Source organism: Lynx canadensis, chromosome A2 (genome assembly GCF_007474595.2).
Source record: "Lynx canadensis isolate LIC74 chromosome A2, mLynCan4.pri.v2, whole genome shotgun sequence".
Classification (NCBI taxonomy): domain Eukaryota; kingdom Metazoa; phylum Chordata; class Mammalia; order Carnivora; family Felidae; genus Lynx; species Lynx canadensis.
In genome coordinates this window covers 22,750,536-22,778,351 of record NC_044304.2, presented here as the reverse complement: position 1 = coordinate 22,778,351, position 27,816 = coordinate 22,750,536, and the positions used below count along the sequence as shown (strand labels likewise).

At 44.1% G+C, this 27,816-nt stretch overlaps 1 protein-coding gene across 1 annotated transcript in view; it reads right to left on the bottom strand.

The window, feature by feature from the left end:
• CACNA2D3 (calcium voltage-gated channel auxiliary subunit alpha2delta 3) overlaps positions 1-27,816 on the bottom strand; it is an 863,383-nt gene that overhangs the window by 451,108 nt on the left and 384,459 nt on the right. The window contains exons 6-9 of the mRNA XM_030307036.1: positions 26,246-26,377; positions 17,716-17,776; positions 17,473-17,623; positions 5,335-5,409 (exon numbers count right to left, since the gene is read on the bottom strand). Of these exons, the coding sequence (XP_030162896.1) occupies positions 5,335-5,409; positions 17,473-17,623; positions 17,716-17,776; positions 26,246-26,377 (419 nt within the window). The remainder of the gene's footprint in view (positions 1-5,334; positions 5,410-17,472; positions 17,624-17,715; positions 17,777-26,245; positions 26,378-27,816) is intronic.

Sequence of the window (27,816 nt, the reverse complement as noted above, 5' to 3'; positions counted from 1 at the left end):
GCATGAACAGGGGAGGGGCAGAGAGAGAGGGAAACACAGAATCTGAAACAGGCTGCAGGTCCTGAGCAGTCAGCACAGAGCCTGACGCGGGGCTCGAACTCACGGACCGTGAGATCATGACCTGAGCCGAAGTCGGATGCTTAACCGACCAAGCCACCCAGGTGCCCCAGTTAGATTATTAATTTGCGGCTTTCCTCTTTTTAATATAAGGAAATAGTGCTGTAACTTTCCATCTCATCACTTGGTTGCTTTATGCCACATCTTTTGATATATTGTCTTTTCATTTTCATTTGGTTTTATATTTTTAAAATTTCCTTCAAGACTTCCATTTGGCCCATGGATTACTTAGCGGTATACTTAATTTCTAAGTGTTTGGAGATTTTTCTGTCGTCTTTCTGTTATTGATTTCTAGTTTGATTCCATTATCAACAGAAAGCATGCTCTATATGATTTCAACTCTGCTAAAGTTATTAAGGTTTCTATTTCGACCCTGAGTATGTTTTATCTTGGTGAATGTTCCATGAGTGCCTGAAAAGAATGTGTATTCTGCTGCTGTTGGGTAGAGTGTTCTATAGATGTTATTTAGATCTTATCGGTCGGTCAGTTCTTCTATATCCTTGCCGAGTTTCTTTTCAGTAGTCTATTAGTTATTGACTGTGAAGTGTACAAGTCCCCAGCTATAATTGTAGGTTTATCTATTTCTACTCTCAGTTCTATTAGTTTTTGCTTCATGTATTTTGAAACTCCGTATTTGAAACTCTGGTCCAAACACATCTAGCATTGTCATGTCTTCCTGGTGGATTGATTCTTTTATTATTATGTATTGTCCTTCTTTGTCTCTGGTAATAGTAATTTTCTTTGCTTTGAAGGTGGCTTTATCTGATATTGACAGAACCACTCCTGCTTTTTTTTTAATTAATATTTGCATGGTATATCTTTTCCATCCTTTTACTTTCAACATATCTATGTCATTGCATTTCAAGTGAAACTCTAGTAGTTGGCATATGATTAGACTTTTTTTTTAAATCCACTTGCCAACCTCTGTCTTTTATTTTTTTTTTTTTAATTTTTTTTTTCAACGTTTATTTATTTTTGGGACAGAGAGAGACAGAGCATGAACGGGGGAGGGGCTGAGAGAAAGGGAGACACAGAATCGGAAACAGGCTCCAGGCTCCGAGCCATCAGCCCAGAGCCTGACGCGGGGCTTGAACTCACGGACCGCGAGATCGTGACCTGGCTGAAGTCGGACGCTTAACCGACTGCACCACCCAGGCGCCCCAACAACCTCTGTCTTTTAATCCGTGTGCTCAGACCATTTACATTTAAGATCATTAGTGATACGGCAGGGCTTAAGTCTGTCAATTTATCCTTTTTCCTGTTGTGTCTTATTTTTTACATTCCTATGAGTTACTTTTTAAGTACATTCCCCCCTCTATCCGCAAGTAGAACATTCGTATGAAACTTGTCATAAGCTAAAATGGTGTGAAGAAAAGAAGCAATTACCAATAATTTATATGGAAACTTTTTTGAGTGTTCCCAGACCCAAAAATAATCTCCTAGGCTTTTCGGACACCTTAGGACACATCTTGCTAAGGGACACACAAAATAAACGGAGATAAAGCACAGATGCTCATAGACAAGGTTCAAAGCTCTGGAGGCTTCATGCAAAGTTGCAAAGTGTGATTCCTGGGGAAAGAGCTTGGCAGGACTGCTCTCACTGCTCAGGGTGCACCCTGCCTCTATAATAACTCACAGCAAAACAAATGCTGGATGCTATTTTTGCTTTTTGTCTTTCTTTATAAAAGTGAAAATCCTCTTCAGATATCTTTTGGTTAGCAAAAACAGGTGTTAATGTAGGTCTTTTATAAAAGCAAAACAGTGTAAAGTGAACTTTCAAAAGTGGAGGATACCTGTATACCTCTTTTCATTGTTTTCTTAATTGCTCTGGGTGTTGTAATATGAATATGTAATGTATCACTGTCAACTGATATCAGCACTTACCACTTTCAGAAAGATGTAGAAATCTTATTTCTAATTAGGTCCTTTTACCCTCCATACTTTAAAAATATAATCGGCTTAAGTGTTTCCTCAGCAACAGTGGCCTCTACATCAGATGATGCTATAATTTCTGCTTCAATTATCAAGTATGACCTAATAATCTCTTGATAATTAGGATACTCTATTACACTTATTCCTATTTTTACCCATTCCAATATCTGTCCTTTTTGAAGATTCAAGCCTCTTTCTGTTATTTCCCTTCTATTTAGGTAACTTCTCTAGCCATTTTTTTTTCTGGGTAGGTTTGCTGGTAAAAAATTTTCATAGTTTTCTTTCATCTGCATATGTCTTTATTTCCTCTTCATTCATTAAACACATTTTCACTGAATACAGAGTCCTGGATTGATGGTTGTTTTCCCTGAATACTTAAAAGATGCTATGCCACTTCCTTCTGGCCTCCATGATTTCATATGAGAAGTCTGCTGTCATACAAATAGGTAATCTAAGCAATGTGCCCCTTCTCTCTGTGGCTATCAAGTTATTTCTTTTCCCCTTTTCTAATTATATTTATGATGTGCCCTTCCATGGAGTGACTTGGGTTTATCCTATTTGGAGTCTACTCAGCCTCTTGAATATGTCTGTCTATGCCTTTCACTAATTTTAGGAAGTTTGCAGCCAACATATCTAGTCTTACTCTGCCTCTCCTCTGCTAGGACTTTTGTGCTATGAATGTTAGCTCTTCTGTTATCACTCCACATGTCCCTGAGACTCTGTTCATTTTCTTCCAGTTTATTTTCTCTCGGCTGTTCAAATTGGGTAATTTCTATCGATTTGTCCTGAAGTTTACTGATTTTGTCTTCTGTCATCTCCACTCTACTACTGAGCTGGTCCAGTGAGCTTTCTATTTTGGTGACTGTATTTTTCAGTTCTATAATTTCCATTTGGTTCTGTTTAATAACTTCTATTTCTTTGCTGAGTTTTTTTTTTCCGCTTGTTTCAAGAGAATTCCTAATTGCTTGTTGAAGCAATTTTATAATTTCAACATCTGATTCATGTCAACATTGGCTTCTGTTGATGGTCTTTTCTCATTCATGTTGTGATTTGCCTGGTTTGGGGAATGACTAGGGGTTTTCGACTGCTTTCTGGGCACGTTAGGTTTTATGTTACAAGACTCTGGATCCTATATAATCTTTTTCCTAGCAGCCAGTCTCTGTGTTGAGGTATAGCACAAGGGCCCAGTGGATGCGGGTGAGGTGGAAGGTCGATTCCTCGTTGAGCCCTGAAGGGGTGGAGGGCTGCCCACTACGGTCATCCCACTGGTGTTTGTGTGCAGTAGTAAAGGTATTGTCAAGAAGGTTTTCTGTTTGAGGCTACCCCCTTCCTGGCTGTTAGGCTAGAAGGAACAGACTTTTCTTGAATTCTTTTTTTTTAATTATTATTTTTGGTCTCTGCCTATTGTAGGTATGAGAGGGAGGGTCCTGGAGTGCTCCATTCAGACAGATGGTGGGAATCAACAAGAAAACCCAGGGAACTCAGCTCATGCATTTAAGTCCAGGAAGCTCATCTTCCTTTTTCACCTTCCAGAGTCTTCCTATTCTTGTTTACTGGGTTACCTCCAGGGTTTTTTAGTTGTAAGGGGAAGAATCTGATTGGAATATGGCTGTTCCTCATTGTCAGAATTAGATGTCTAGATACATTTTTATATTCAAAACTGGTCCAGTCTTCAATATTCACACATTTCCAAAGACAGTTTTAAATAAATGCTTAGCCTGCTTTATCTAACAATCTTTTTTGCCTTTCATAAGACTCCATACATCCAAATATCACACTGCTCCTTGTTTATTTGGGAAGCAATCTGAAGGGAGGCCGTGACCATTTTAAGCATCTTTTCTAAATTTTTATTTATTTACTTTAGACAGGGTGGGGGGCAGAGTGAGAGAGAAAGAATCTTAAGCAGGCTCCACACTCAGCACGGAGCCCGATGCAGGCTTGATCCCACAACTCTGGGATTATGACCTGAGCTGAAATCAGAAGTCGGACACACAACCGACGGAGCCACCCACGCACCCCAAGCATCTTTTCTATTTAATGCTGCAGGCACCATCACTAGACACCTATCTGAGGCTCTGGAGGATATTCCAAAGCTATAATATTGGGAATGGGGCAGAATCCAGACCCAGGCAATGGTCAAACAAGGAGAAGGTCCCTAGGAAAGTGTGGCTATAGGTTTAAATCATTCATTCCCTACGAAGTGACCATGAACAAACATTCCCTAGATACACCTGCTCTTTGAGCTACAATGCACTTCTTCTACCCTCCTAACATAAAGCCTATTACAGTGTTTCTTGCCACTCAAATTGAAGCTTGGACATTAGCTCTGGTATAATTTTTCCTTCTCACTCTGTGTTCTAGCTGACATGAATTTCTCCTAATCCTCTGTTGTTCACTCCCGCAGAAATGCCACCTGCACCTAAGATGCCACCAATGCCACTCCCTGCCCACTTGAGCCACGAGGGGTCTCCCCAGAACAGGCACAGTGCCTCACAGAAACCTACCCTGGCAGTGCCCTGAGCCACGTCGTGGGAATCTGCTCTCCAGGAGAGGAGCAGCCCGTCATGGCAAATACAACAACACGAGTAATGGCAGCTGTGTGTCCTAGGAGGTGTGATATTGTTGCTACACAGCTAATTTGACCTAAATTGTCACCCGGCCCTGTAGGGGGTGCTATAGTGGTACCTATAGTGGTCTGTACTCATAAGTTTAAAGATGGATAAGGGGAAAAAGGATTTATTTTATAGAAACCTATTCTGGGCATTTTCCCAGAATGCTCCAATAGGAAGAGAAACTTTTACCCCATTTCCCAAGGTCCTCCTTTAACACATCCTTCATTTGTTCCAACGCTCAGAGCACTGAACACACAGCAGTGAGCAGACATCATCCCTGTCCTCATAAAGCTTACCTTCTAACCTGGGAGACAAGTTACCCCCATAGATACCCCAATGATTATTTAATCAACTGTAGGAAGAGCAACAACAGATTTAACAAGTGGGTTCAATTTTCTTTGAAATCTCAGCAAAAGCTATTTTCTTTCAATGGTTTCAACATAGGTATCAAGCATGACACAGGACGTACATAAAGCAAGAAAAAGTAAATCAATGCAATTATTTCAGAACTACTGAGCTTCTGAACTCAATGTAATTATTTTACTGCCATGATTAAAGGCAATACATTTGATGAGTTCCTAAAAAGTAGAATAGAATTAGCATCAGCCACTACCGTGAGGGAGAGTAGGCCATGCCATGACCCCTGGTGCACCTGCCCGGCCACAGACCCTACCTCCTTGTTTGTCCTGTCAGCTTGCACCAATGTCCCGTTCAGGCAAGGTTCCACATAGTGAAGCTCCTCATTATACTGCAAAGAGATGAAATAGCCAAGAGAACACAATTAACCATTTTAGTGGTACCAAATAACTTAAGGATACATGCCAACAAACAAAAAAGCAACATAACTAGGGGTTCGATTCGTTCACATAGGTGACTTTCTCAATCGGTGCCCCTATATAAAATTGTGCTTAAGTGCCCAATATTCTTTCCTTGTTTGAGGAAGGAAGTTCTAGAGCATGTGCTGATATATGGCAGTGTTTAGGGTGTATACAGTTAACTGACAGTCCTTCAGGAGTGGCTCCGTGGCCATGACTGACAGTGCATGATCCAGGTGGGATCTAAAGAGCATCCCAGACTTGGGCAGATATAGTTCCAGCTCCTGGTCTTTGGTTTTACAGAGCCAAAGGACCCATGTGTGGGTCACATGTGAGTGACAACAGAATCGAGGAAAGGAGAAGACCTTGATATTCCCCGGTCACTCTGGGAGGCTCTGCGGGTATGGGTCAGAGCACTGCTCATGAGCAGTGACACCACCTTCCACACAGGCCAATGCCGACCTTCCCATTATTTTTTATCCCAGAATACCCAGAATATGACCATTTGTTTTTGTCCAAACTCACAACTAGGGAGTGGAAATTTGAATGCTCTTATCTTCACCTCTCTCATCAAGCATGATTCTCTGCACTATGGCGAGGCTGGGTCCTTCTAAAACACAAATTGGATCATGCCGCATCCCGCCAATCCCATTCACACTTTCCACTGCTCTGCAAATCAGCCTTCCCAGGGTACGGTAGGGATCTGGACACTTGGCCCTGTTGACCTTCCCAACTTCACTCATTCATTATCCCTCCCTAGAGACTTGGCACTGGCAGCCCTAACTCCTTTCCTGTCCTCTGATATATCCCATCTTGTCCTCCCACACAGGGCCCTCTGCCTGGAGCCTTGCTCTGGCATCTCTCAGCTGATTCCCATGCATCCTCTGGGTCAGCTCATTCCTGTCTCCTCTGGGAAGCAGCCTGTGGTGTAGGTGAGGCTCCTCTCCTGTAAACTCCCAAATCCTAACAGCCTGGTGCCTGGATCCCTCACCACAGGTGGGGCCACACTGTAAGGGTCCGTATCCGGTTCCTAAGTATGTCCCCTAGTGACAACGACAGGGGTGGGCGCACAGTAGGTGCCCAAGTACAACGTGTTCAAATGAGTGTCATCATGTTTCCACTGCAGCGACCAAAAACCCAGCCCAGAGCTCCAGAGGAAGGGAACCAGAACCACCTCTCACAGGCCCAGCTCTCAAGCAAAGTCTGGCTAAGGGGTTTGGACTTTAAGTGTGTGGAGTGAAGACCATGGAGGGCTATGCACAGGGAAGTGGGGGAAATAAAGAGATGAGCTTGGGCCCACCGCTTTTGGACACACTACAGGGACAGACTGAAGAGGGCCAGAACTACAGCTGCTACAACAGTGACAGAGGTTATCCTGTTTCAGTGCCGAGGTGCTTGCTAATAAGCAAGTAGGAGCAGTGAGAATACTGATATATGCAACTCACTGTTACTGAGCCCTGACTCCACCTGGGCACAGACTAGACTTCATTCACGGGACACCTCAACCTCATGCGGTAAGCCCTTCCAATTACTCCCCCTTCACAGATGGGGAAACCGGGGCAAACCAAGGATGGCCAACTTGCCCAAAGTCCCTGGGGAGTATACAAGGGGTGCAGTCCTAATTCAAACCCAGGTAGTTTGACCTTATAGCTACTGACCTGAGGACCTCAAAGCCCCCAATTTCTCTTCTCTGGCCCCCAAGATTCTATGCTTTCTATCAGTCTGACTTTTGCTCCCTCTTTAATCTTGGTTCTTAGTCACAGAAAAGCACTTGAAAAATTGTCGCTCAATGGTCATAGAGCTTAGATCTCCTCTGAGGAGGCATGGACTAAAAAAAAAAAAACAAAAACACATTTACACAATTCTGAAATTAGCCCTTGACAAATGGACCATGGCTTTCAGTCCACAAATGGAACATCATCTGAGGATCCAGGAAGCAATTCATAGTCCAACCTGAAGAAGAGTCTCTCCAACGTTCTCAGTCCATATTGGACTGAGGTGGGCAGTTGTTGAAAAAAAGCAGCTATTTCCCTGTCCTCTGTCTCCCTTGCTGACTGAGTTGGTTGAGAGTGACAAGATACCCATTCCTAAAGCCTGAAGCAAAACCAGACTTAGCCAATCACATCCATCCCATCCTCCTCTGCTGAAAGCATGCTTTCCTAGCTTGTCTTGAAGCTAGAGATGGTCCCTTGATTCATTCCCAGCCAACTAAACGTAAGGGTTCATTTTCTGGAAAGTTTAATGAGTTTTTTTCTTGCCATTATGGGAAAACTCTCCTCTACCCAATGCCTTCCTTCTCTCCTTCCTTCCCACTTGGGATGCCATTGTGGGGTTGTAGCAGTCATTGTGCAACAATGGGGGTGACAAGATTAAGAATGGAGAGCAAAGGTCAGGAAGATGGAGCCAATGTGGGTCCTTGAGGACACTGTTGAAGCATCATACCAAACCTGCAGCCGCCCTGCTCCACATCTCTTCCGTGAGATTATGAGATGCCTATATGCTAAAGCAGCCTTTATTCAGGTGTCCTATACCTTGCAGTCCCAAACTTCCCAGTTCCATTTTCCACGTAAATTTTAAACTTCATCTACATTCTGCCTAATATATATCATCAATATTGATTCCTGGGGTTGTGTACTCTGAGGCGGGAGTCAGGACACTTGGGTCCACATCCTGCCCTGCCATATACTCCCTGTGTGGCCTTGGGAAAGTCACTGAACCTTGGGTCCCAGATTCGTATGCATAAGAAGGTGCTAATTCATCTTCTGTTTACTCTCCAGGGGTTCCTGTGAGGATCCAGTGAGGCAACAGACCTGAAACAGCTTGGCTAGTGTAAAGGTCCGTACATGTGGGGGGCTGCAGAGGGGGCTGGAAAGTAAAGAAGACCAAGATGTTCTTGCCCTCATCAGGGAGGAACATGTGCAGTAATCAAAACCATGCTCGCCATCGCTGTGTGAGCCGTGGCCACAGTGGAGGAATCTGCTCTTCTGAACCCCCGCCAGCTTGTTAGTGGCATCATCCAAGCTTGCAGTTGACTAATTTCCCTTGACTGCATCAGGATAAAGCTATGCTGAGCAATCTGGTGTGTATCACCAAAGGGAGCTGGGCTCAGCCGTCCGTGTGAGGGAATGGTGCACACCAGGCAGCTGTGCTGAGGAGGCCCATGGGCCGTGCGTGCTCACCATGCTCGCCACACTACCCACTGCTCCTCCCTAGGGGAACGCCAAGGGCACCCTGTATGTGAAACTGCTTCCACGCTCCCAGCAGCTCGCCGTTTGGAAACCTTCCAGTTCCTACAGTTTAATGGATGTTCTCTGGATTTCTACTTTGTGAAACGATGATGTGGGATGGCCAGATCAATTCACAACTGAAGATCTGGTCAACTCCAGCCCTAAGATCCAACGGCCTGATAGACAGCTCTCCTTCGTCCCTACTTAAACAATCAGACATCATTAGTCTAAAAAAGAGACGGATGCAGTGTGCACCGTCGTCACTGGCCAGGTAGAATTCTCTTCTGCCATTTGCTTTTGCACCCTCCCACTGCTAGGAATGAACCCTAGAGAGGCGCTCAGCCATCTCTCCCTCTCCCCCCAAAGTGGGTAGTCCTTCCTGTAAATCTCGGGGAAATGGGAAGAGTCTCTTAGACTCTTGGGAGAGAGCTGAGGCAGCCCCGGAGATGGTCAAGCCAGTCCACCAACTACGTACTAAGAAGGTAGACAAAGAATTTTCACCCCTTAAAGAGCTAGGACTACCACATGGTCATATCTGTTTCTTTCTCCCCTTCTCCTTCCTTGTTGGCTCTCCTCTTCTGATTCACACACGGGTAGAGCAGTAGAGCTAAAGCAACAGAGGCAGACAGCCCCGAGTTCAAATCCTGGCTCTGCCACACACCAGCCGGGTGACCTTGGCCAAGGCTTCTCAGCTCTCTGAGTCTCAGTATTTGTGTTGGGGAAATGGGAATTGTAACTGGATTTCCCCCCGTGAACTCACTGTGAGGATGAAAAGAGGTAACTGGGTGAAGAGTCAACACAGAACTTAGCATATAAGAAAGAGGAAGACGGCATCTGGATGCACAAGCACAAGGAACCAAGAAAATATATACGTGAGTGTCATGTGTGCTACTAGAGAGAAAGACCAACAGATGTGGCCTCCAACTGGAGCTGACATTTGCTGAGTAGGAAGGGGGTGTTGAGGACAGGGGTCACAGGCCCCGACCTCCCCTGGAGAGTGAGGCGCTGCGTTCGTTGGACAGAAGTGCTGCGGCCATAGGCCCACGTGACTGTCTAAATACCCAAGATGGAAACCACCACGGTGCACGGCTGCACACTGTCCCACTCCATGCCACACTCTGAACCCTCTCAGTGACGGGGGTCTGTGGCAGACATGGAGTCAAGACAGTGCAGCCGGCTTACTGCCAAATCCCCTCCCAGGAAGGCATCTGCCACCGGGCCCTTTGTTCCTTTGTTTGTTCACTGAATAGTAACTAACCTGCTAGGTGCCATAAAACATAAAACACTGACTAAACTTGCACGTGAACATCATTGCAGAGTTCTCATGAGCCACATTTTCCTACTTGTATCCATAAAAGAATATGCTCATTACATCCAAAGATATTGCTTTCAAAGATACTGTTTCTCCTTTTCATGATAAAAAGTGCACATCTATGATGCTGCCATGGTCCATCCAAAAAACAAAACCAGGCTTGATGTAAACCCGTGGTCTTCTTCAGGGATTAGACTACCACCCACTCTTCTCTCCTCTCGGGAACTGTTCCTCCCTTCCTCCCAGGCCAACCACACAACTCTGGGCTCTGACAGTGAGGACACGTCACCACCTGCCTTTTCCTTCCTTCTGCACAATCCCTGTAGGCATTAGTCACCTCTGTCATTTTAAAGACACAGCAAAATCCTCAATGGGAAGTTTAATGATCTGAAATAGGAAAGGCGAGGTTTAGGTCTCATTAAATGAATGGCCGGAATGTGCTGGAGAAGGATCTAAAAATAAAAGAGTTAAGTGGGCCGGGCTCGCCCACCAAGGCTCACACAAGTTTTGGCACTGGTGTAGGATCGTGCCACATGTTGGCTCACGAAAATCGAAGCCTAGAGCCCAGGAGTGAAAACCAGCTGACTCTGGGCTCTGGATGATATTGAGAACTCAACCCTACTTCATGCCGGAAGCTGGGCTGGAGGATGAAAGCAATGGAGCTTCCAGGCCTAACAGAAGAAGACCATTAACTGCCTAAAAAAGAGGATGAGGGGAGACCTAATCAAGAAGGGGGAAACTTTAGGGGGATGTCCCTATACATCACTCTGCAGCTGACCCTCCACATCCTCCGCTGCCTCCAGGTAGAGTTCCAGTTCTTTGTGTGGGTTGGTCTGGCCTGCCTCTCTCAATCCAGCCCCGTTCTTTTTATCATCAACCCCCCACCCCAGCCCTCACCCCAGCCACCAACACCACCTCCCACATTCCCCACCCCCCTTCCAATGTGTCCAGAAAATAAGCTCCTTTCAGGTGTTCCTACCAGGCCCAGCCCTTCAGGCCTGTACTTCCTGGGGGTTGGAGAGGAGTGACTACCTCCTGCAAAGAGCAACTTCCTCCTCACCTGTGCATTCTCCCCGCCTATCCCATCTCCTGCAGAAGCCCCCTACCTTATTGTTCCCTTAGTCATCACTTTTTCTAAGACACCATCACTGAGTCCCCAGCCTGCCCAGCTCTGTGCCCTCCTAGAGCCCCTCACTGCACCCTCAAAGATCACACTGCCCTGACTCTGCCCTGAGCACCTGCTTCCTCGATGTCTCCATACCCAACACTCACACACATAAAACCTCTAGGTCTACAGCCTGTCTTCTTTAGTTGCAAAGGCAGCCTTAGTACTTAACACTTCACTCTTAGCACTCAATAGTATTTGTTGAAAGAATAAATAATCAGAACAAAGAGATGAAAGGCAAAGATATAGAGAAGATTATGGAGGGAAAAGGAGAGGCACAAACCTGGGGGGGGGAACTGACACAGAAGAAACAACAAAAAACAACAAAAAAAGAGAATCTCTATCCCTTTCAAAAAACAGATAAAAATTAAATGAAGTAAGTGGGTACATTTTACAGAATCCTAAGTTACACACACACACACACACACACACACACACACACACACCAAACCACAGAATTACAAGGCTGGCATGCTCATGCAGGGCAAGAAACTGATGCAGAATTGCTGGAACTCCATTAAATATTTATACGGTTTTATTGGGCGCGCTTTTGATTAAATAACCTTTCGAATGAAAATGTGTAGGGTTTATGTAATGAAGCAGATGAGCCCACAGTATTTTCAGCAGTACAGGCATCCCAGGGATCTTCTGCATTAGAGGAGCTTCCTGTGTAATTTGAAACACAACTGGACGTAATTAGTAGTACAGAACAAATGAGCACTGAAAGAAAATACCAGCCTCATACTTTTAATACGGAATCGATTACTTTAAAGAGTAAATCCGTAGCAGACAAAGCACTGGAGGAACGGTTCTAAAGAAAATTCTGCAAATTAAAACCAGGGCACCAGAAAGTTCTGGGTTGAACTAACAAATGGTGCTCTTCTCTATTCAACTCGGCACAAACACAGGCTGCAGGAAGCATTTAAATTGATTTAACAATATCAGTCCAGTTAATACTGTGTTCGTTTAATGCATGGCTTAGGCTTCTGTAAAACCATTCTTCAAATTTCAGCATCGGACAGAATTAGCACCCTCATTTTTATGATAATATTGTTAATTTAATGCATGGCTTGTAGTTAGACTTCAAAGCAAATCAGAAAAATATGCCTTTTCTCTTGTCAGTGACATCTCTCTTCATGCACCAGTGGTTTGACCTTAAATTTTAACTTTGGCTGCACAAAATCACTCTCTTATTTCTCCTATTCTTTTATAATTCACCCATTTAGTTCATCAGTCTTAGATTTTTCAATACCCTGTCCGTGAAAGCTAAAACAGTTTCTAACTTTATCGTTTCACATTTACTCTCTGGAAAGACCTGAATTGGAAGCTTTTCAGTATAATATATAAGATGCATTTAGCCAATGAGCTTAATACAAACATGCACACGTGCACACAGGACTGAAACAGCCAAAGAAAGACTCTTACTATTTACATCTTCTCCCCCCTTCCCTTATTAAGGCACTGAAAACCAAGGGGCAACATGAAGTAGATCTGTATAAACAAATACCTAGGATGCACATGGGCTTCCAACACTGAAAAACAAGAGTGTATTCTTTACTTCTCTCTGAAACTCTGAAATGTCTCCTCAAACATCTACCCAACGAGCAGGAGAAAGTGGACAGCGTAATGAAAGGTGAAATGATCATGTCCTCTCCCATAAATGGACTCCAGCCGACAAGAACAGGGCACTCAAACAGATTTGCGGGGCATTCTGGATCGAGTTTCAAACCTCCCATCGTCCTGCACGTACAAGAATCTGCAGTAGGGGGGCGCCTGGGTGGCGCAGTCGGTTAAGCATCCGACTTCAGCCAGGTCACGATCTCGCGGTCCGTGAGTTCGAGCCCCGCGTCGGGCTCTGGGCTGATGGCTCAGAGCCTGGAGCCTGTTTCCGATTCTGTGTCTCCCTCTCTCTCTGTCCCTCCCCCGTTCATGCTCTGCCTCTCTCTGTCCCAAAAATAAATAAACGTTGAAAAAAAAAATTTTTTTAAAAGAATCTGCAGTAGGGTCTCCCTCTAGGCAGAGGCAAGTAACCATTCTCAACAGACTATAAAACCTACATACACCATCTTACTCGAGCAATTTTACCAGCGTAGAAACCGAAGGTAATGGAGGAAAAGAACACCACCATGATGTGGCAAGGCAACATTGGTGAAACATATTTAGGATTGAGAGAGACAATTCAAGGGAATGAACATGGACGTTTGCCAATTACAAATCCACTATTTAGAACTCTCAAAATGTTGGCGTCATGGACTGAATGTTTGTGCGCTCTCCCCACAGTTTCATGTTGAAGCCTTAACCCACAATGTGGAGATGGGGCCTTGGGAGGGGATTAGGGCTAGGTGAGGTCATGAGGATGGGGCTTCGTAACTGGCACCTGCGTGAGAGGAGACAGGATAGAGCTGGCTCCCTCTTTCTCTCTCTCTCCGGGAACATACACCGTGAGAAGGTGAATGGCTGTCAACGAGCCAGGAAGGAAAGCCTCACAGAAACCAAACCCTACTGGACCTTGATATTTGACTTTCCAGCCTGTACAACCGTGAGAAAATAAATTTCTGTTGTGTAAGCTACCCACATTATGGTATTTTGTTACAGCGGATGGAGCTGAGTACTAAAGGCATACCTTGTTTTATTGTGCTTCCCAGAGTCTGCGTTTTTTTCACAAGGTTACTTTCTGAAGGTTTGTAGCAACTTTCTGCAGGGCAAATGCTATTTTTCCAATAGCATTTGCTAACTTTGTGTCTGTCTGTCACATTTTGGTAATTCTCGCACTATTTCAAACTTTATTATTATTATATTTGTTATGGTGATCTGGGATCATCAATGAAAGCTCAGATGATGGTTAGCATTTTTTAGCAATGAAGTATTTTTAAATTAAGGCACATACATTGTTTTTTAGACCCAATGCTATTGCATACTTACAGACTACACTGTCATGTAAACATAACTTTTATATGCGCTGGGGAACCAAAAATTTGCCTCGTTTTATCGCGATATTCACTTTACCACAGTGGTCTAGACCCAAACCCGTCATATCTCCAACGTATGCCTGTGCAGTTTCTAAGTGTGTAACCATTATAAGACCCTACTTAGTGGACATTCTCGTAATACCTAAGTATATGCATGCCTCTTGGTGCAGCAATTCCACCTCCAGATATTATTCAATAGAAGCACACCCAACCCTGCAAGAATACATGCCCAAGTCCGTTCTCTGCAGCACTCTCGAGCAGAAGAGAGACCCAGAACAGCATGACGTCCAGCAAAGGGGGACTGGTTAAATAATTAATGTCAACTACAGGGTGATGAAATGCTCTGCTCTTCAAATACACTTGCTTGCAATAAAAGCATAGAAGCAAGTTGCTGAGTACTCTGGAAAACAGGATTCTACTGCTGGGGAAAAATTACATATGTTCATATACTTGGAAAAACTTGAAATATGTGGCAAACAGCAAGAGAATAGCAACTTTTCTGATTGTTTAAAATTTTTACATAAGTTGCCTGTAATAAAACAATCAACGTGTAAAAGTCACTGTTAATTAGTGGTTCCTTTTCTCACCCCGGGGCTTTTAATATAAATTCACTAAAGAATTTGATCCATTCTCTTACCCCTTAGGGGGACAGCCTTCACAATTTTACTATCGAGGCTTCAAATAAAAAAGTTCAGAGTGTCTTCCTAATCGTCCAAATAATTATGTAAATGGTCTCGAAGTTGATCATTTATGTTGAAAACTTACAAGCAGATGTACAGTGAGGGTTAATGGGACCTCTAATGGGTTTCTTTATATAAGGGGACAATTTGGGGTAAAAAAAAAAATTAATTAATTTTCTTCCTTAACTATTCTATAATAACTAGCATGTCTGCTTTTAATTATCTTAATCACTCCGTCTTCATTATTGGGTTGACACTGTTTGTATATCTTAATGAACTTACAGAGATTATTTCAATCGATTGGTTTTGTTAACAGAACAATAAATCCTGACTGATAAAGGATCCACAATGTAATTAGTTAGCACTTCTTATTATGCTAATTTCTGATACTTCTGTAATGAGTAATTAAAGATTAATAAGAAAGATAGTCCCAAATTAGCTGCTTCTTATCTGTAAATGCTTCAGGATGTGTGGGGATCAGGCTACATTTGCATATTCACAATGAGACTGGTAACTAGAGTAGCTTTTCTGAATTTAGAAACGCGAAGTTCTGTCTGAAAGTTTCCTTAAAGAACTGTGCCCTGGGGCCATAGAATTTCACAGCAAGATGTTTGAGTCACTCAACTATGATCTCTTCACTTCTGCTCAGGAAGCAGGATGAGGTGAAGCCAGACAGTTTCTGAGTTTTTACTGGGCCACTTTTTCTGGCTGTGTGACCTCTAGCTGGTATCTTCTTTTTATTATTCTTATTATTAACTTATTTTAAGAAAGAGATAGCCTGCGGGCAGTGGGGGATGGGCAGAGAGAGAGAAAGAGAGAGAGAGAGAGAGAGAGAGAGGCAGAGAGAGAGGGAAACAGAGAATCCTAAGCGGGCTCCATGCTGACAGCACAGAGCCCAACATGGGGCTCAAACTCATGAACCATGAGATCATGACCTGAGCCAAAATCAAGAGTTGAACATTAACCGACCGAGCTGCCCAGGCACCCCTAGATGGTAGCTTCTACCTGTCGGTTCCTCTGTGCCCAGAGCTGGGGCAAAGATCCCATGAGATCCCCCACATGGGACACTCATGAGGGCTGGCATAAGGTGGGTGAGGCAGCTGCAGGGATTATCCTTTCAGCAGTATTTACACACTCACTATTTGCCAGGCACTGTCTCGGGCACTGGGTATAGTTGAATAAATAAACAAGCCTAACCCCTGCTCCCATGGAATCTATTGTTCTCCTTCTCTTCCTTTTCTTCTTTAGGGCTTTTAAAAATCTGAAGCTACAAATCATGGTGGCCCACAGTTGTGCCTTCCTGCTCAGTCTCATCAGAAGCATGCGGGCAGGACACTAATTCGAGCCATTTAAGTGCCATTTAAACACCCGTGCCCTCTGCCTCGCCAATAAAAGTAGGCTCTGTGCCCATGCAGAAGGCTGCCTAGATACAGGATCCCATGATGACACATCTGCTCAGGAGCCTGGGGAAGCCACACAGACCACAGCAAGGACATGCTTGGAGCCTGTCTGCACTACTCTTCAAACAACACCCCTTCTTTCATGTCCTGCCATTGGGGGGGGGGGGGCTCCTGTGCCCCAGCTCAGGTAGTCCTGGCAGCAACTCTGCAGGTAATGTGATTACTCAAGCTTCAGCTGACAGTTTGCCTCAAGATGTGCAGCTTGCTGTATGGGACAGAACTATTCAAAACTAAGTCCCGACCCCAAAGCACACACTCTGTTCACCACACCACGCTGCCTTGACTGCCTTTTGCAGCCACTCAGTGTCCTAGGCAGAGGTGATGCGGCAAAGCACAGGTGACTACCAGGCAGGAGCTCCTGGTAAAGTACTCAGGGAAAGGAAGCAGGCTTGCTGTGGCTATAGTTTTTGGAAAAAGAGTAGGAGGGACATAAGGTGCGTGATGAGACTCACACCAGAGAATTGGGGAGAAGAGGAAAAAGAGCTGGAGATGGAATTCAGAAGCCATTGCTCCTTTCCAGGAAGCATGTTATTACTATCCTGTTTGGGTCCCGGGTCTCCCACCTCCCCGTTCTATAACCTTGGGCAAGTTCACTGACCCTCGCAACCCCAGCAGCCTCATCGGAGAAAATGCAAAAACCATGCTAAAATTGCCGTGAGGAACAAAAGATCATGCAAATATGAAGGGTAAGCGAATGGCATTCAGTATGCACTTAATAAACGCACTTTTGTTTATGAAGCTGAGACAAAGGGTTCTGTGAGCCTTAAACAGCTCTCTACAGTATAGTTGTTTTGTCATCGTGATTAGTATTCCTATCATGGTCTTCAGACCAAACCAGCTTAAAGTTAATCTCCACTAGCCGTCTGAGGAATATCTTGCAAGACCGAATTCCCCAAGGTTCTGAAAAGGTTGGCTCCCCAGGAAAACCAAATCTGGTGCTACTCTTCCAGATGGCAGTGCCTGAGTGCGAGGTGAGGAGAGGAAATGTGCTCAACTGCTTTCCCAGACTCTGAAAGCCATTCCAACATCGTGATTCAGGGAGCTCACATGGGGCTAACTGGTCCTCATCTCGGGCAGGACTTCTAATGTTGTGTGTACAAAAGCAATGAGAATGTGAACCGGTTGCTGCTAAAAGATCAAATGAACCCAAAGCGCAGAGAAAGCACAAAACAGCTGCACTCACAGCAATTATGTTGAAAAAGTCATCATCCCCCAGCGTATCCAGAATAGATGAGACGGTTTGCTTTGCAATAGTCAGACGGAGCCCTTTCATGCTGCCACTGACGTCCACTAAAATGACCACGTCTTTCGGAGAAGTTGCTGCTTGGATGTACCTAGGTCAGGGGAAAATTAAGCAAAAAATGAATTATGAACCTCTCCACAAGTTCTCTTTAAAAAGTAACTAAGAGGTTTGACCATTTCCTACCATTTTCGGTTCCTGCAGTCAAAGGCAATGACTCCATTCTCATCTGGTTCCCATTTAATCCCTAGAAGAAAAATAGAGTTATGAGAAACCCAGGAACTCCAAATATTTATTCATAGCATTTCAAGGCTGCTCTGCTTTGCTGATTGAACAGACAGGGTGAAAAATCACATGCAATGACCAGCTCATCACATGCTCCATCACCGGCTCAGGGAAGGTGCTTCAGGGCTAGAACACTATAGCAAACATGGCCTTAGCTCAGTTGCTTTAAGGCCTGCTGGAGAGTGGGGACATCTTCAGTACGTTTGTCTCTCAGGGAAGGACAGGACTCCAGCCCCTTCCCGTGGCTAATGATGAAATTAGCCAAGGTCATTTCTCACTGTCCAGCAAGTTGTTGAACCTGGCAGCATCACTCATAGACTTCGGGGCAGAGTCAGGCCATGTCTCTGGGTCCAGGTAACGCGATGTGTGTAGCATGGCAGGTAGGAGCTCGATACATTTCCATCTTAGAATATACACAGGCCTGGGGCGCTTGGGTTGCTCAGCTGGTTAAGCGTCCAACTTTGGCTCAGGTCATGATCTCATGGTTTGTGAGTTCAAGCCCCGCGTCGGGCTCTGTGCTGACAGCTCTTCAGATTCTGTGTTTCCCTCTCTCTCTCTGCCCCTCCCCTCCCCTGCTCGAGCTCTGTCTCTCAAAAATAATAAATAAACATTTAAAAAAAAAAGAATATACACAGGCCTGTCTTTCCCTCACTCTTGTATTTACCATCAGGAATACTGGCCTGGTTTTCTACAACTGAAATGGGAAAAAAATGGTCCTAATTATGCTGCATTACAAAGTTTGAATTTCAGGCTTTGAAGCCTGGGGAGTTTTCCCCATGTGTAAGATAGGATCCCATATCCTTCATCTTGTGGTTTGCAGACTGGTCGGGATACATCCAAGGTTAACATTCTCTATTTACAACTTGGTTTTTAAGAATAAAATTTCATTTAAAAAGAAAAATGCTCCCTAAAAATAAGATAGCAAATCATTGTTGCTGCTCAGGAATGGATTTGAAATACAGACATTAGAATTAAGAAAATAAAAAGAGAAAACTGATTTTCACAGGAGGAAATCCTGACTCAAATGGTAGCAGTGGGAGTCTCCTTTCCAGTTACTGATGGCCAACTTTCTGGACCACACTGAAATAATAATATGTGTCTGAGATAACACTCCCAAATTATTACTCAGAAAACCATGAGATGGCCGTTTGTTACCCAAAAATCATTTTATTCTGTTCTCCTTGTACCTACATGTCCCACCTACAAATGGGCCTAATGTAAAGAGTTTCCTGTACCAAATCAGAAAACAGAAGTATGAGAAGCCCCTGCCAATTGAAGGTCATTAGGCAATGAAGGTAAAGTAAAACTGACATGATATTGCACACCAAGGGACAAAAACACAATTTATTTAAAATATAATGGAAGGGCACCTGGGTGGCTCAGTAAGTTGGGTGTTTGATTCTTGATTTTGGCACAGGTCATGATCTCACGGTTCATGAGATCAAGCCCCGGATTGGGCTCTGCACTGACAGAGCAGAACCTGCTTGGGATTCTCTCTCTCCCTCTCTCTGTGCCTTTCTCCTGCTTGCACATGCTCTCTCTCTCTCTCTCAAAATAAATAAATAAACGTTTAAAATAAAATAAAATAAAATAAAATAAAACAAAACAAAACAAAACAGATACACTGCTTTGTGTAAAGCCAAGTATAGTTAGGATAGTATGGTCTTAACACACACTGAAATTCTAACCATGATGAGGCCAGGTAATGTTCCAATTTATAAGTTCACAAAGAGTTGGTTTTAGCCCAAATAAAGATAATTATTTTATAACGTGTTGACCCATGGTAGACCTTCAGCGGATGTTCGTTTCTCAAATTAAATTGTGGTGACTGTTCTTAGACAAGGACTGTGTCTGATCCTGCTTCACTCCTCCCCACTTTGCTGTCCTTCCTCCCCATCTCAGCCCCATCTCTGTGTGCCCCACTGGGACAAGAAAATGTGCAATTCTTTTTACAGTTCCAGCATTTAGGCTAGGGCCTGGGGGGAAGGGATTAATGACACTCAGTGCTCTCCTTTTGGATTGAGATCATTCCCCTGCACCTGCACGTGGGCTTGGAACTCCTTCCAATTCCAAGCACTGCCCTACTAGGTGCTTTTTGAAAAAGTTGACATGAAATGAGTCTGTTGGGAAAACCTTATAAAGGATATAATTCCAAGGAAAGTGGAACAGATGGGACAACCCCAGAGCCTTGACTGGGAAGGACAGGCCTGGCCCCTGCCTGCCCTCAGGAAGCCTCATGCTGGGCAGGGAAGCTGGCAAAGGATAAGAAATCCCAGGAACCAGAGATGTCACAAAGGAGAAGTGCCTGAGGCTACATTAGTGTACAAAAGGGGATTCCAATCTCTAATGGGAAGAAGGATCTTCTTCAAATTGAGAGCAGAATGATGGTATATTAGTTTTCTAGAGCTGATATAACAAAAGTCCTACAGATTGGGTGGCTCAACAGAAAAGAACTCTCTCTCAGTTCTGGAGGATAGAGGTCTAAAATCAAGGTGTCGACAGGGCCTAGGGAAGACCCCTCCCTTGTGTCTTCTCAGTTTCCGCTGGCTCCCAGCAATCTTTGGTGATCCTTGACTTGTTGCTTCATCACCCCAATCTCTGCCCCTGTCTTCCCTCTGTGTCAGTCCTCTCCTCTTATAAAGGTATCAGTCATACTGGATTTAGGGTCTACTCTAATTCAGTGTGATCTCATCCCAACTTACTTATTTACATCTACAAAGACCTTAATTCCAAGTAAGGTCACATTCTGAGGCTCCAGGAGGACATAAATTTGGAGGGAGATATTATTCAACCCACTACATATGGGTAGGACTCATAAAACAAAAGTGGTGGCCACAGGGTGAACAAGAATATCCCAGGCATAAAGAATGAAATGTGCAAAGGTCCTGAGATTGAAAAGAGCATGTCAAGTTCAAGGAACCGGAGGAATTCTGGTATGGCTGTGCATAGAGAATGTCTCTGACAAAGGAAAGGAGCCTGGGTGGCAGCAGGAACCATGAGACCCAGGCCTTTCCCAGTCAGGACGTGAGGTATACATTGAGTGGGGATTAAGACAGTACCTTGAGACAGTTCTAGGCATAGTGGCCTAAGGTAGAACAATAAAGGTCATAACTTGACTCAAGTCAGGACTGGATGAGCACCGAGGAGACATCTTGCCCAAACCTGGCACTTGGGTCAAAATTTTCAACTCATAGCAGGGACTCCAGTCTCTCAGAGTTCAAAAGATTTTCCTGAGATTGCCAGTTATGACCATAGGACTTATTTCCCAAATGCCACGTCACCATGCTCTTCCTTACACAGGCGTTACATGAAGATGTCCTATGAGAAGTCCTCCGGGCTGTCAGCATGAGTTGAATGAATAAAAGTAAAACTGGTTTCTATGCCAGGGGATGGATACCGTGGGCCTTTAATCTGTTTATAGCATCTTGAATCTCCATAACTGGCTCAGTAGAGGCAGCATTTACCAAACTAATTGGACCACTGAGCCCTTCCTTTCCCAATCTCAAAACAAAATGTGTTTTTGGAGGCAAACACCAGGCAACCCTGTCTCAGCTGGTACTATCTCCCCTAGGATATATCAACTTTTCAGTATATAATTTTTTGTACACACAGATATTTTGAAACTGTTCAAAGAACTTTAAATCACCGAGAAATAACAGTTGGCTCATCTTAAATCTTTGAGAACCAGGAAATTGATACGTAGCCAAGAAGCACCCCATGAGCTATATAATTTCTAGAATTGCCACTATGCCTTTTGGGATCCCACCCAGGTTGGTTGGGGAATGAATCTCAAGATAAAAGGAATTATGTAGTCATTGGCTCAGGAAGACTTTGAGGAGGGAAGCAATAGAGAAAAGAAAGGGAGCATAGCTTTGTAATGTATTTATGCCAGTTCCCTACTTAGTCACTGTGTCCCACCGACTATAGCCAGTGACCAGCTTCTCAGAGAGGCAGTAACTCTACTGTATCTGAGGAGGCAGGGCTGCTACTAACAGTGTGATGAGACCAATATGTCTGGTAGATTTTGGTCCACTGAGTGATTAATTCATTCAAAAATATGTACTGAACACCTATACACTATGTTATTGTTGATGATGGTACCAGAGTGATAGCCAAACGTCTCTGTCCTCCTGGGGCAGATATCTTAGCAAAGGAGATGGGGATTGAAAGCCTGATGGCTCAGGATTACAGGCCAGAATTCATATTTTATAGATTAAGAACTGACATAAGAACAAAGCATGAAAGAGGTGGTGAAAATATTAACACCATTACCAACTCCCTCCTATCCTGCTGGTGTGGCTTGGTCAGTTAACCCCTTGGTCTGCTTTCTCATTGGTAAAATGCATTTTATAGTAGCTCCAGCCCATAGAATTATTGAGGATTAAACCAGACAATGCTTGTATAGATGCCTAGGACAGTGCTCAATAAATGATGGTCACTATCACTATGATCAGCATTAATATTATATTAATATTAACCGTACTCCCAAAGACGCCCAAGGATGACAATGAAAAAGCAGAGCTTTGATAAGGCCTGAGTAACAAATCCTGCAGAGCTCAAAGACCCGTTATCTGTATTTTGTTGCTGTTGTGGCTGTTGCTGTTCAGAAGAGCCTAACCAGAGTTCTCTCTCTGCTCAGTGAGACCTTTTTGTAATACAGGAACTAAAAGGTAGGCCAGTACCTTGGAAACTGGGTATCAGACTACAAAAGTCTTTACCCATAGAGTTACACAGCTGAACATGCCAGCTACTAGCCACATGTGGCTGTTTAATTTTAGATTTAAGTTAATTGAAGTTAAATAAAACTCATATTTTAGTTCCCCTGTCTTCGCTAGGCACATCTCACATGCTCAATAGCCACATGTGGCCGTTGGTTACCATAACAGGTGCTATAGATATAGAACACTTACATCATCCAAAAGACAGCGCATGGAAGTGTTGCCACATGGTTAAAGGCCCTACACTGAACTTGTAAAGGCCTGTGTAAATCTATTCAGAAAGAGACAACATCATCCCAGGTACTTTATTAGGGTGATGTTGACTAAAATCCCCCTTCTGAGAACTCCATGCTCCCACCTACAGAAGTTGAGATTGCCCTCCTTCTTAGTGATCCTCTAGCACCTTCTATTTCCCCCATGTTAGCATTAAACACACTGTACCATCATGACCTGTTCACCTGTCTGTCTCCCTCATGTTCCCTGTTCCTTCCTTTGGGGATCCCCACCAAGCAAGGCCACAGTAATGTAATCCTGATCAATCCCCATGGTTTCAGATGGCTAGCCCTACCACTGTCCAGTCTCCCTCACTTGAGGCTGTGGGCATGTGACCCAGACCAGAATAATCCTTGGACTTACATCTAAGCCACTAGGACAGATGCTCTCTCTTCCTCTGGGACCATAGTGAGAAATAATCCTGCAAGCACACAGCCATATTCTCCATCACTAGGAGATCACCTGCCAGTGAAACATGGTCAGAATAGAGGAAGGTGGAGAGGAAAGAGGGAAGGAAAGATTCAAAATCCAAATGACAATGCTGAATACTGGATCCAGCCATGTCTCAAAACAGCACATTCCCTAGAATTCAAGTTACCTGAGCCAATAAATGTATTCCTTGCTGGAGCTAGCTAGAATGCAGTTTCTGTCACTTGCAACCAAAATCCTGAGGAATGCATTTTCCCACAAGAGGGAACTTCATGAGGGCAGAGACCTTTTCAATTAAGTTCACCATTTTAGCCTCTCATAGTGCTTGGAACAAAACAAGAACTCAGCACACACTGAATGAAGAATGAAGAAATATCCCTTCTCTTCAAGAACACGCAGACTGGGGCGCCTGGGTGGCGCAGTCGGTTAAGCGTCCGACTTCAGCCAGGTCACGATCTCGCGGTCCGGGAGTTCGAGCCCCGTGTCAGGCTCTGGGCTGATGGCTCAGAGCCTGGAGCCTGTTTCCGATTCTGTGTCTCCCTCTCTCTCTGCCCCTCACCCGTTCATGCTCTTTCTCTCTCTGTCCCAAAAATAAATAAACGTTGAAAAAAAAAATTAAAAAAAAAAAAAAGAACACGCAGACTTACCACTGATTCATACTATTATACCACTCTAAACATGGAACGAAGTTTCCTGAAGATAAAAAATCCTAGCAAAAAAATGTCCATGAGTCATTCTTCTAACAATCATTTTGTGTCCAAGAGACAAGAGGTGTGTTTTCTGTTCAGAACCAAGCACTGAGTGACCACAAGACATTAATAGGGCAGTGAAACACCATAGGACCATGACTCGTGTCTTTACTAGCACAGAAAAGATGCAGGAATTTTACAAAGTTAAAATTCTGCCACAAATGTCACAAAAATGTAAGTATTTCTGAGTCGATGGCTCTGACTGATTAAAAACCTTGTACATAAATTCATCTCCCCTGTTAGATACACCCTTCATGAGGATGTCCTTTTGTTATGGATGTTTGTCCCTGCCACCAAATTCATAGGTTGAAAACCAACATGACCCTGTGTGACAGTATGCAGAGGTGAGGCCTTCCGCAGGTACTTAGGTTTAGATGAGGTCAGAAGGATGGAGCTCCCACGGTGGGATTAGTGCCCTTCTAGGAAGAGTAAGAAATACCTGAGCTTTGGCTCCCTACCATGTGCAGCTACAAGGAGAAGGTAGCCATCTGCAAGCCAGAAAGAGGGCTCTCACCAAGAACCAAGTCTGCCAGCACCTTGATCTTAGACTCCCCAGACTCCAGAACTATGAGAAATGAACACCTGCTGCTTAAACCACCCAGTGTGTGGTATTTTGTTATGGCAGCCTGAGATGTCTACTGCACCACCCTCCCCCCCCCCCCCCTTTTTTTTTTTTTTTTTTTTTTTTTTTTTTTTTTTTTTTTCAAATTTCCTCATGACCATAGTTTAAGGACTTCCTGCTGGCGGAGACAAAAGATGATCTATGGTTTCTTCTTATCGGCTCCACCCTCATCCAAACACCACGTGGTAAGATGGTAAGAGGTCCCTGTAGCTTCGTCTATGGATCAGCCCTCCCCCACGCTTTATTTTCAGCAACATCTGCGTTAAATTTGCTCTCTGTTGAGTGTATCAAAACAGATTGCAATTTGGTGACACTGGAACTTTAATAGACCACTGTTTATTATAACATTATCTTTACTAGGATGCTTATTGTTTAAATTTCTGTGAGCTCCAGGAGGAACCACGTGTGCCCTGCTGAACACAACTCTTGGGAAATGACGAATAATCTGGCAAAGCAGACACTTGGCAGGCAAGTCTCAGGGGACAGATGCTGTGTGCAGGGCAAATGGCTCCTCGAGGCGGAGGCTGGCGGTCTCTGTGCCTCAAAGTGGGAAGACATCAGGTGCCTAGTCTTACTTAATGAAAACATAAAAGTCTCCACTTAATTGCTCCAAGATTATGCCGGGAGTTTTTTCCTTCTTTTAGGTTGAGCTTGTTAATTTCTGCAGCTGTGATGTTGGCACAATTGCAGCCTCGAGTCCTGTTTTCACAACTTGTGAGCAAAATTAAAACTTCCCTTCTTAATTAAAATTCAAACCAAGCCAGAATTAAATTCTTATTGCAAAGTGGAGGTCTGGGGAGGCCTCAGGAACACCTGTTCCAAAGGTATGATGGACAAACTCTGATGAACATACCATCTGAGGGTGCTTTTGGCGGCCCTGAAGATGAGCTGGTGCCATCGGCGGTGCTTGGGCCAGTCCGAGCTCTTCCTCCGAGGCGGTCAGCTCTGGAGTGGGGAAACCTCAGTTCATAGTTTCCATTTCTCTTTTTTTTTTTCTATTTTTTTTTTAACATTTATTCATTTTTGAGAGACAGGGTGCAAGCAGGGGAGGGGTGGAGAGAGAGGGAGACACAGAATCCGAAGCAGGCTCCAGGCTCTGAGCTGTCCACACAGAGCCCGACGCGGGGCTCAAACCCGCGAACCGCGAGATCATGACCTAAGCCGAAGTCGGACGCTGAACCGACTGAGCCACCCAGGCGCCCCTCACATGTTCCATTTCTTACCCCTTTGGTCAGAATTTAAAATTCAGCCCAATTTTAAACAATGATGATAGTAACTATAGTAGTAGTAATAACAATGATGATAGTAACTATAGTAGTAGTAATAGTAATAAAGCAAACTCTTGTCCAGAAAGATCAAATATGGTGTGTCTCACACCCCAACTCCTCACTTTTGGTGCAGCTCGATGAACTGCTCTATTGAGAAAGATGTGGAAACCACGTGCAGATCTAAATGCCTGTGTGTGTGTACGGACCCCATGCTACCGCGCCTATCTGGACCATGACAATAGATATAACAGATTTGAATTTAATCTTTCATTTTCTCCTAATGGGAGGGGGAAAATTTTAACACTGAACATGAAAGAAAAATATCACAGGGTCATTAATCTCAATCATAATTCTCAAGGCAGGGATACTCACCTGGATACTGCCTAAAAAAGCCCTTTGCACTTCCAAAGTACTGCCATATGAGAGATGGGTCACGATCAAAGTTATCTACGAAAACTTTGTTTAGGGATTCGGACCAATAAACCCCATTGACGATTGCTGGGTCTGAAAAGAAACAGAAAGAAGAGAAAGTTATAAACCAAAGTGAGAGAGAACCCCGGCTGGCGTCCCTTGGAGCTGGCAGATAGCAGCAGCATGAGACTCAACTTACAGGAAGCTGTGAAGAAAGTTATAGCTTCCCAAACATTTAGCTCCTGGGAACTCCATACATCAGGGATTCCTCATCCTGCCCAAGCCCCCAGAGCCACCCAGGAGCCTTTATTGATGACTCCTTACTTGAAAAATACATCCCTTTATTTGTAACTTTCAACCTTGTACAGCACAGAGTTCTTGAGAAAGCAGAGAGAGACCTTCTAAGCATTATTTTCCACCTTTTGCCTCTCCTGGGTCAGAACCCAGCAATAAAAACAGGAAAAATGTGTTTTCTCTCATTGCAATGACCTCAGCCAACATGGTCCTGTTCCAATTCTCTTCACCCCTGACTTAGAAGTTTGCTTTTTTAAAAAAAAATAAATAAATTGCAATTACATAACTACATCTCTCTACCTCTTTTGTTCAGCAAATGGTGAACTCCAGGAGGGCAGGAACCATTTCATGTGGTCTTCTGCTGTGCCCCTTTGACCAGCACATGGCAGAAATTCCAGACATTTATGGACACATGAAGAGATGAATGGATGGGGTGTCTGGATGGCTCAGTTGGTTAAGCATTGGACTTCGGCTCAGGTCATGATCTCACGGTTCGTGAGTTCGAACCCCGAGTCAGGCTCTGTGCTGACAGCTCAGGGCCTGAAGCCTGCTTCAGATTCTGTGTCTCCTTCTCTTTCTGCCCCTCCCCTGCTTGTGCTCTGTCCTGTTCTCTCTCTCCAAAATAAATAAACATTAAAAAAAATTTTTTTAAAGAGATGAATGGATGGATAGATGAATAAAACAAAGGTTGCTCATCACAACCGTCTACTCTTCTTCCCTTGTGATCCCATGAATAAATCTCTTTTCTTCACCCTTGGCAGCCCAAAGCTAACTCTTTGCCTTCCATCCACAGATAAAAATTAAGGGCAAAGGCAAAGAAGGACAATAAGTATTTTATTTTGGCATAGTGGTTGAAGAAAGATGGATCACTAAGGATGCTTGGTGACCATCCACTTTTTCTTAAACTTCTTAAGATCCTGTTTCAAAATGATGCCACATAAAGCATAATTCTGTTAAGAGGGGAGATCACCATCCAGTCCCAGCATGATGAACGTAAGAATGACAACAGGGTGAGCATGTTAATGATGAGGAAGAGGAGGGGAAGGAGCAGAAATCTTTACTGAGTCTCTCCCGTGGTGCAAGCACGTACTTAGCTCATCTCCCATTGCCTCTACCACAGCCCTCCAAGACAGGCGCCATTAGTAACCTCCATGCTCCACAAGTAGAAACGGAGTACCAAGAAGTTAGGTTCTTTCCTAAAAGCATCCAACTCATCAGTGACAAAGCTTCTGATCTGT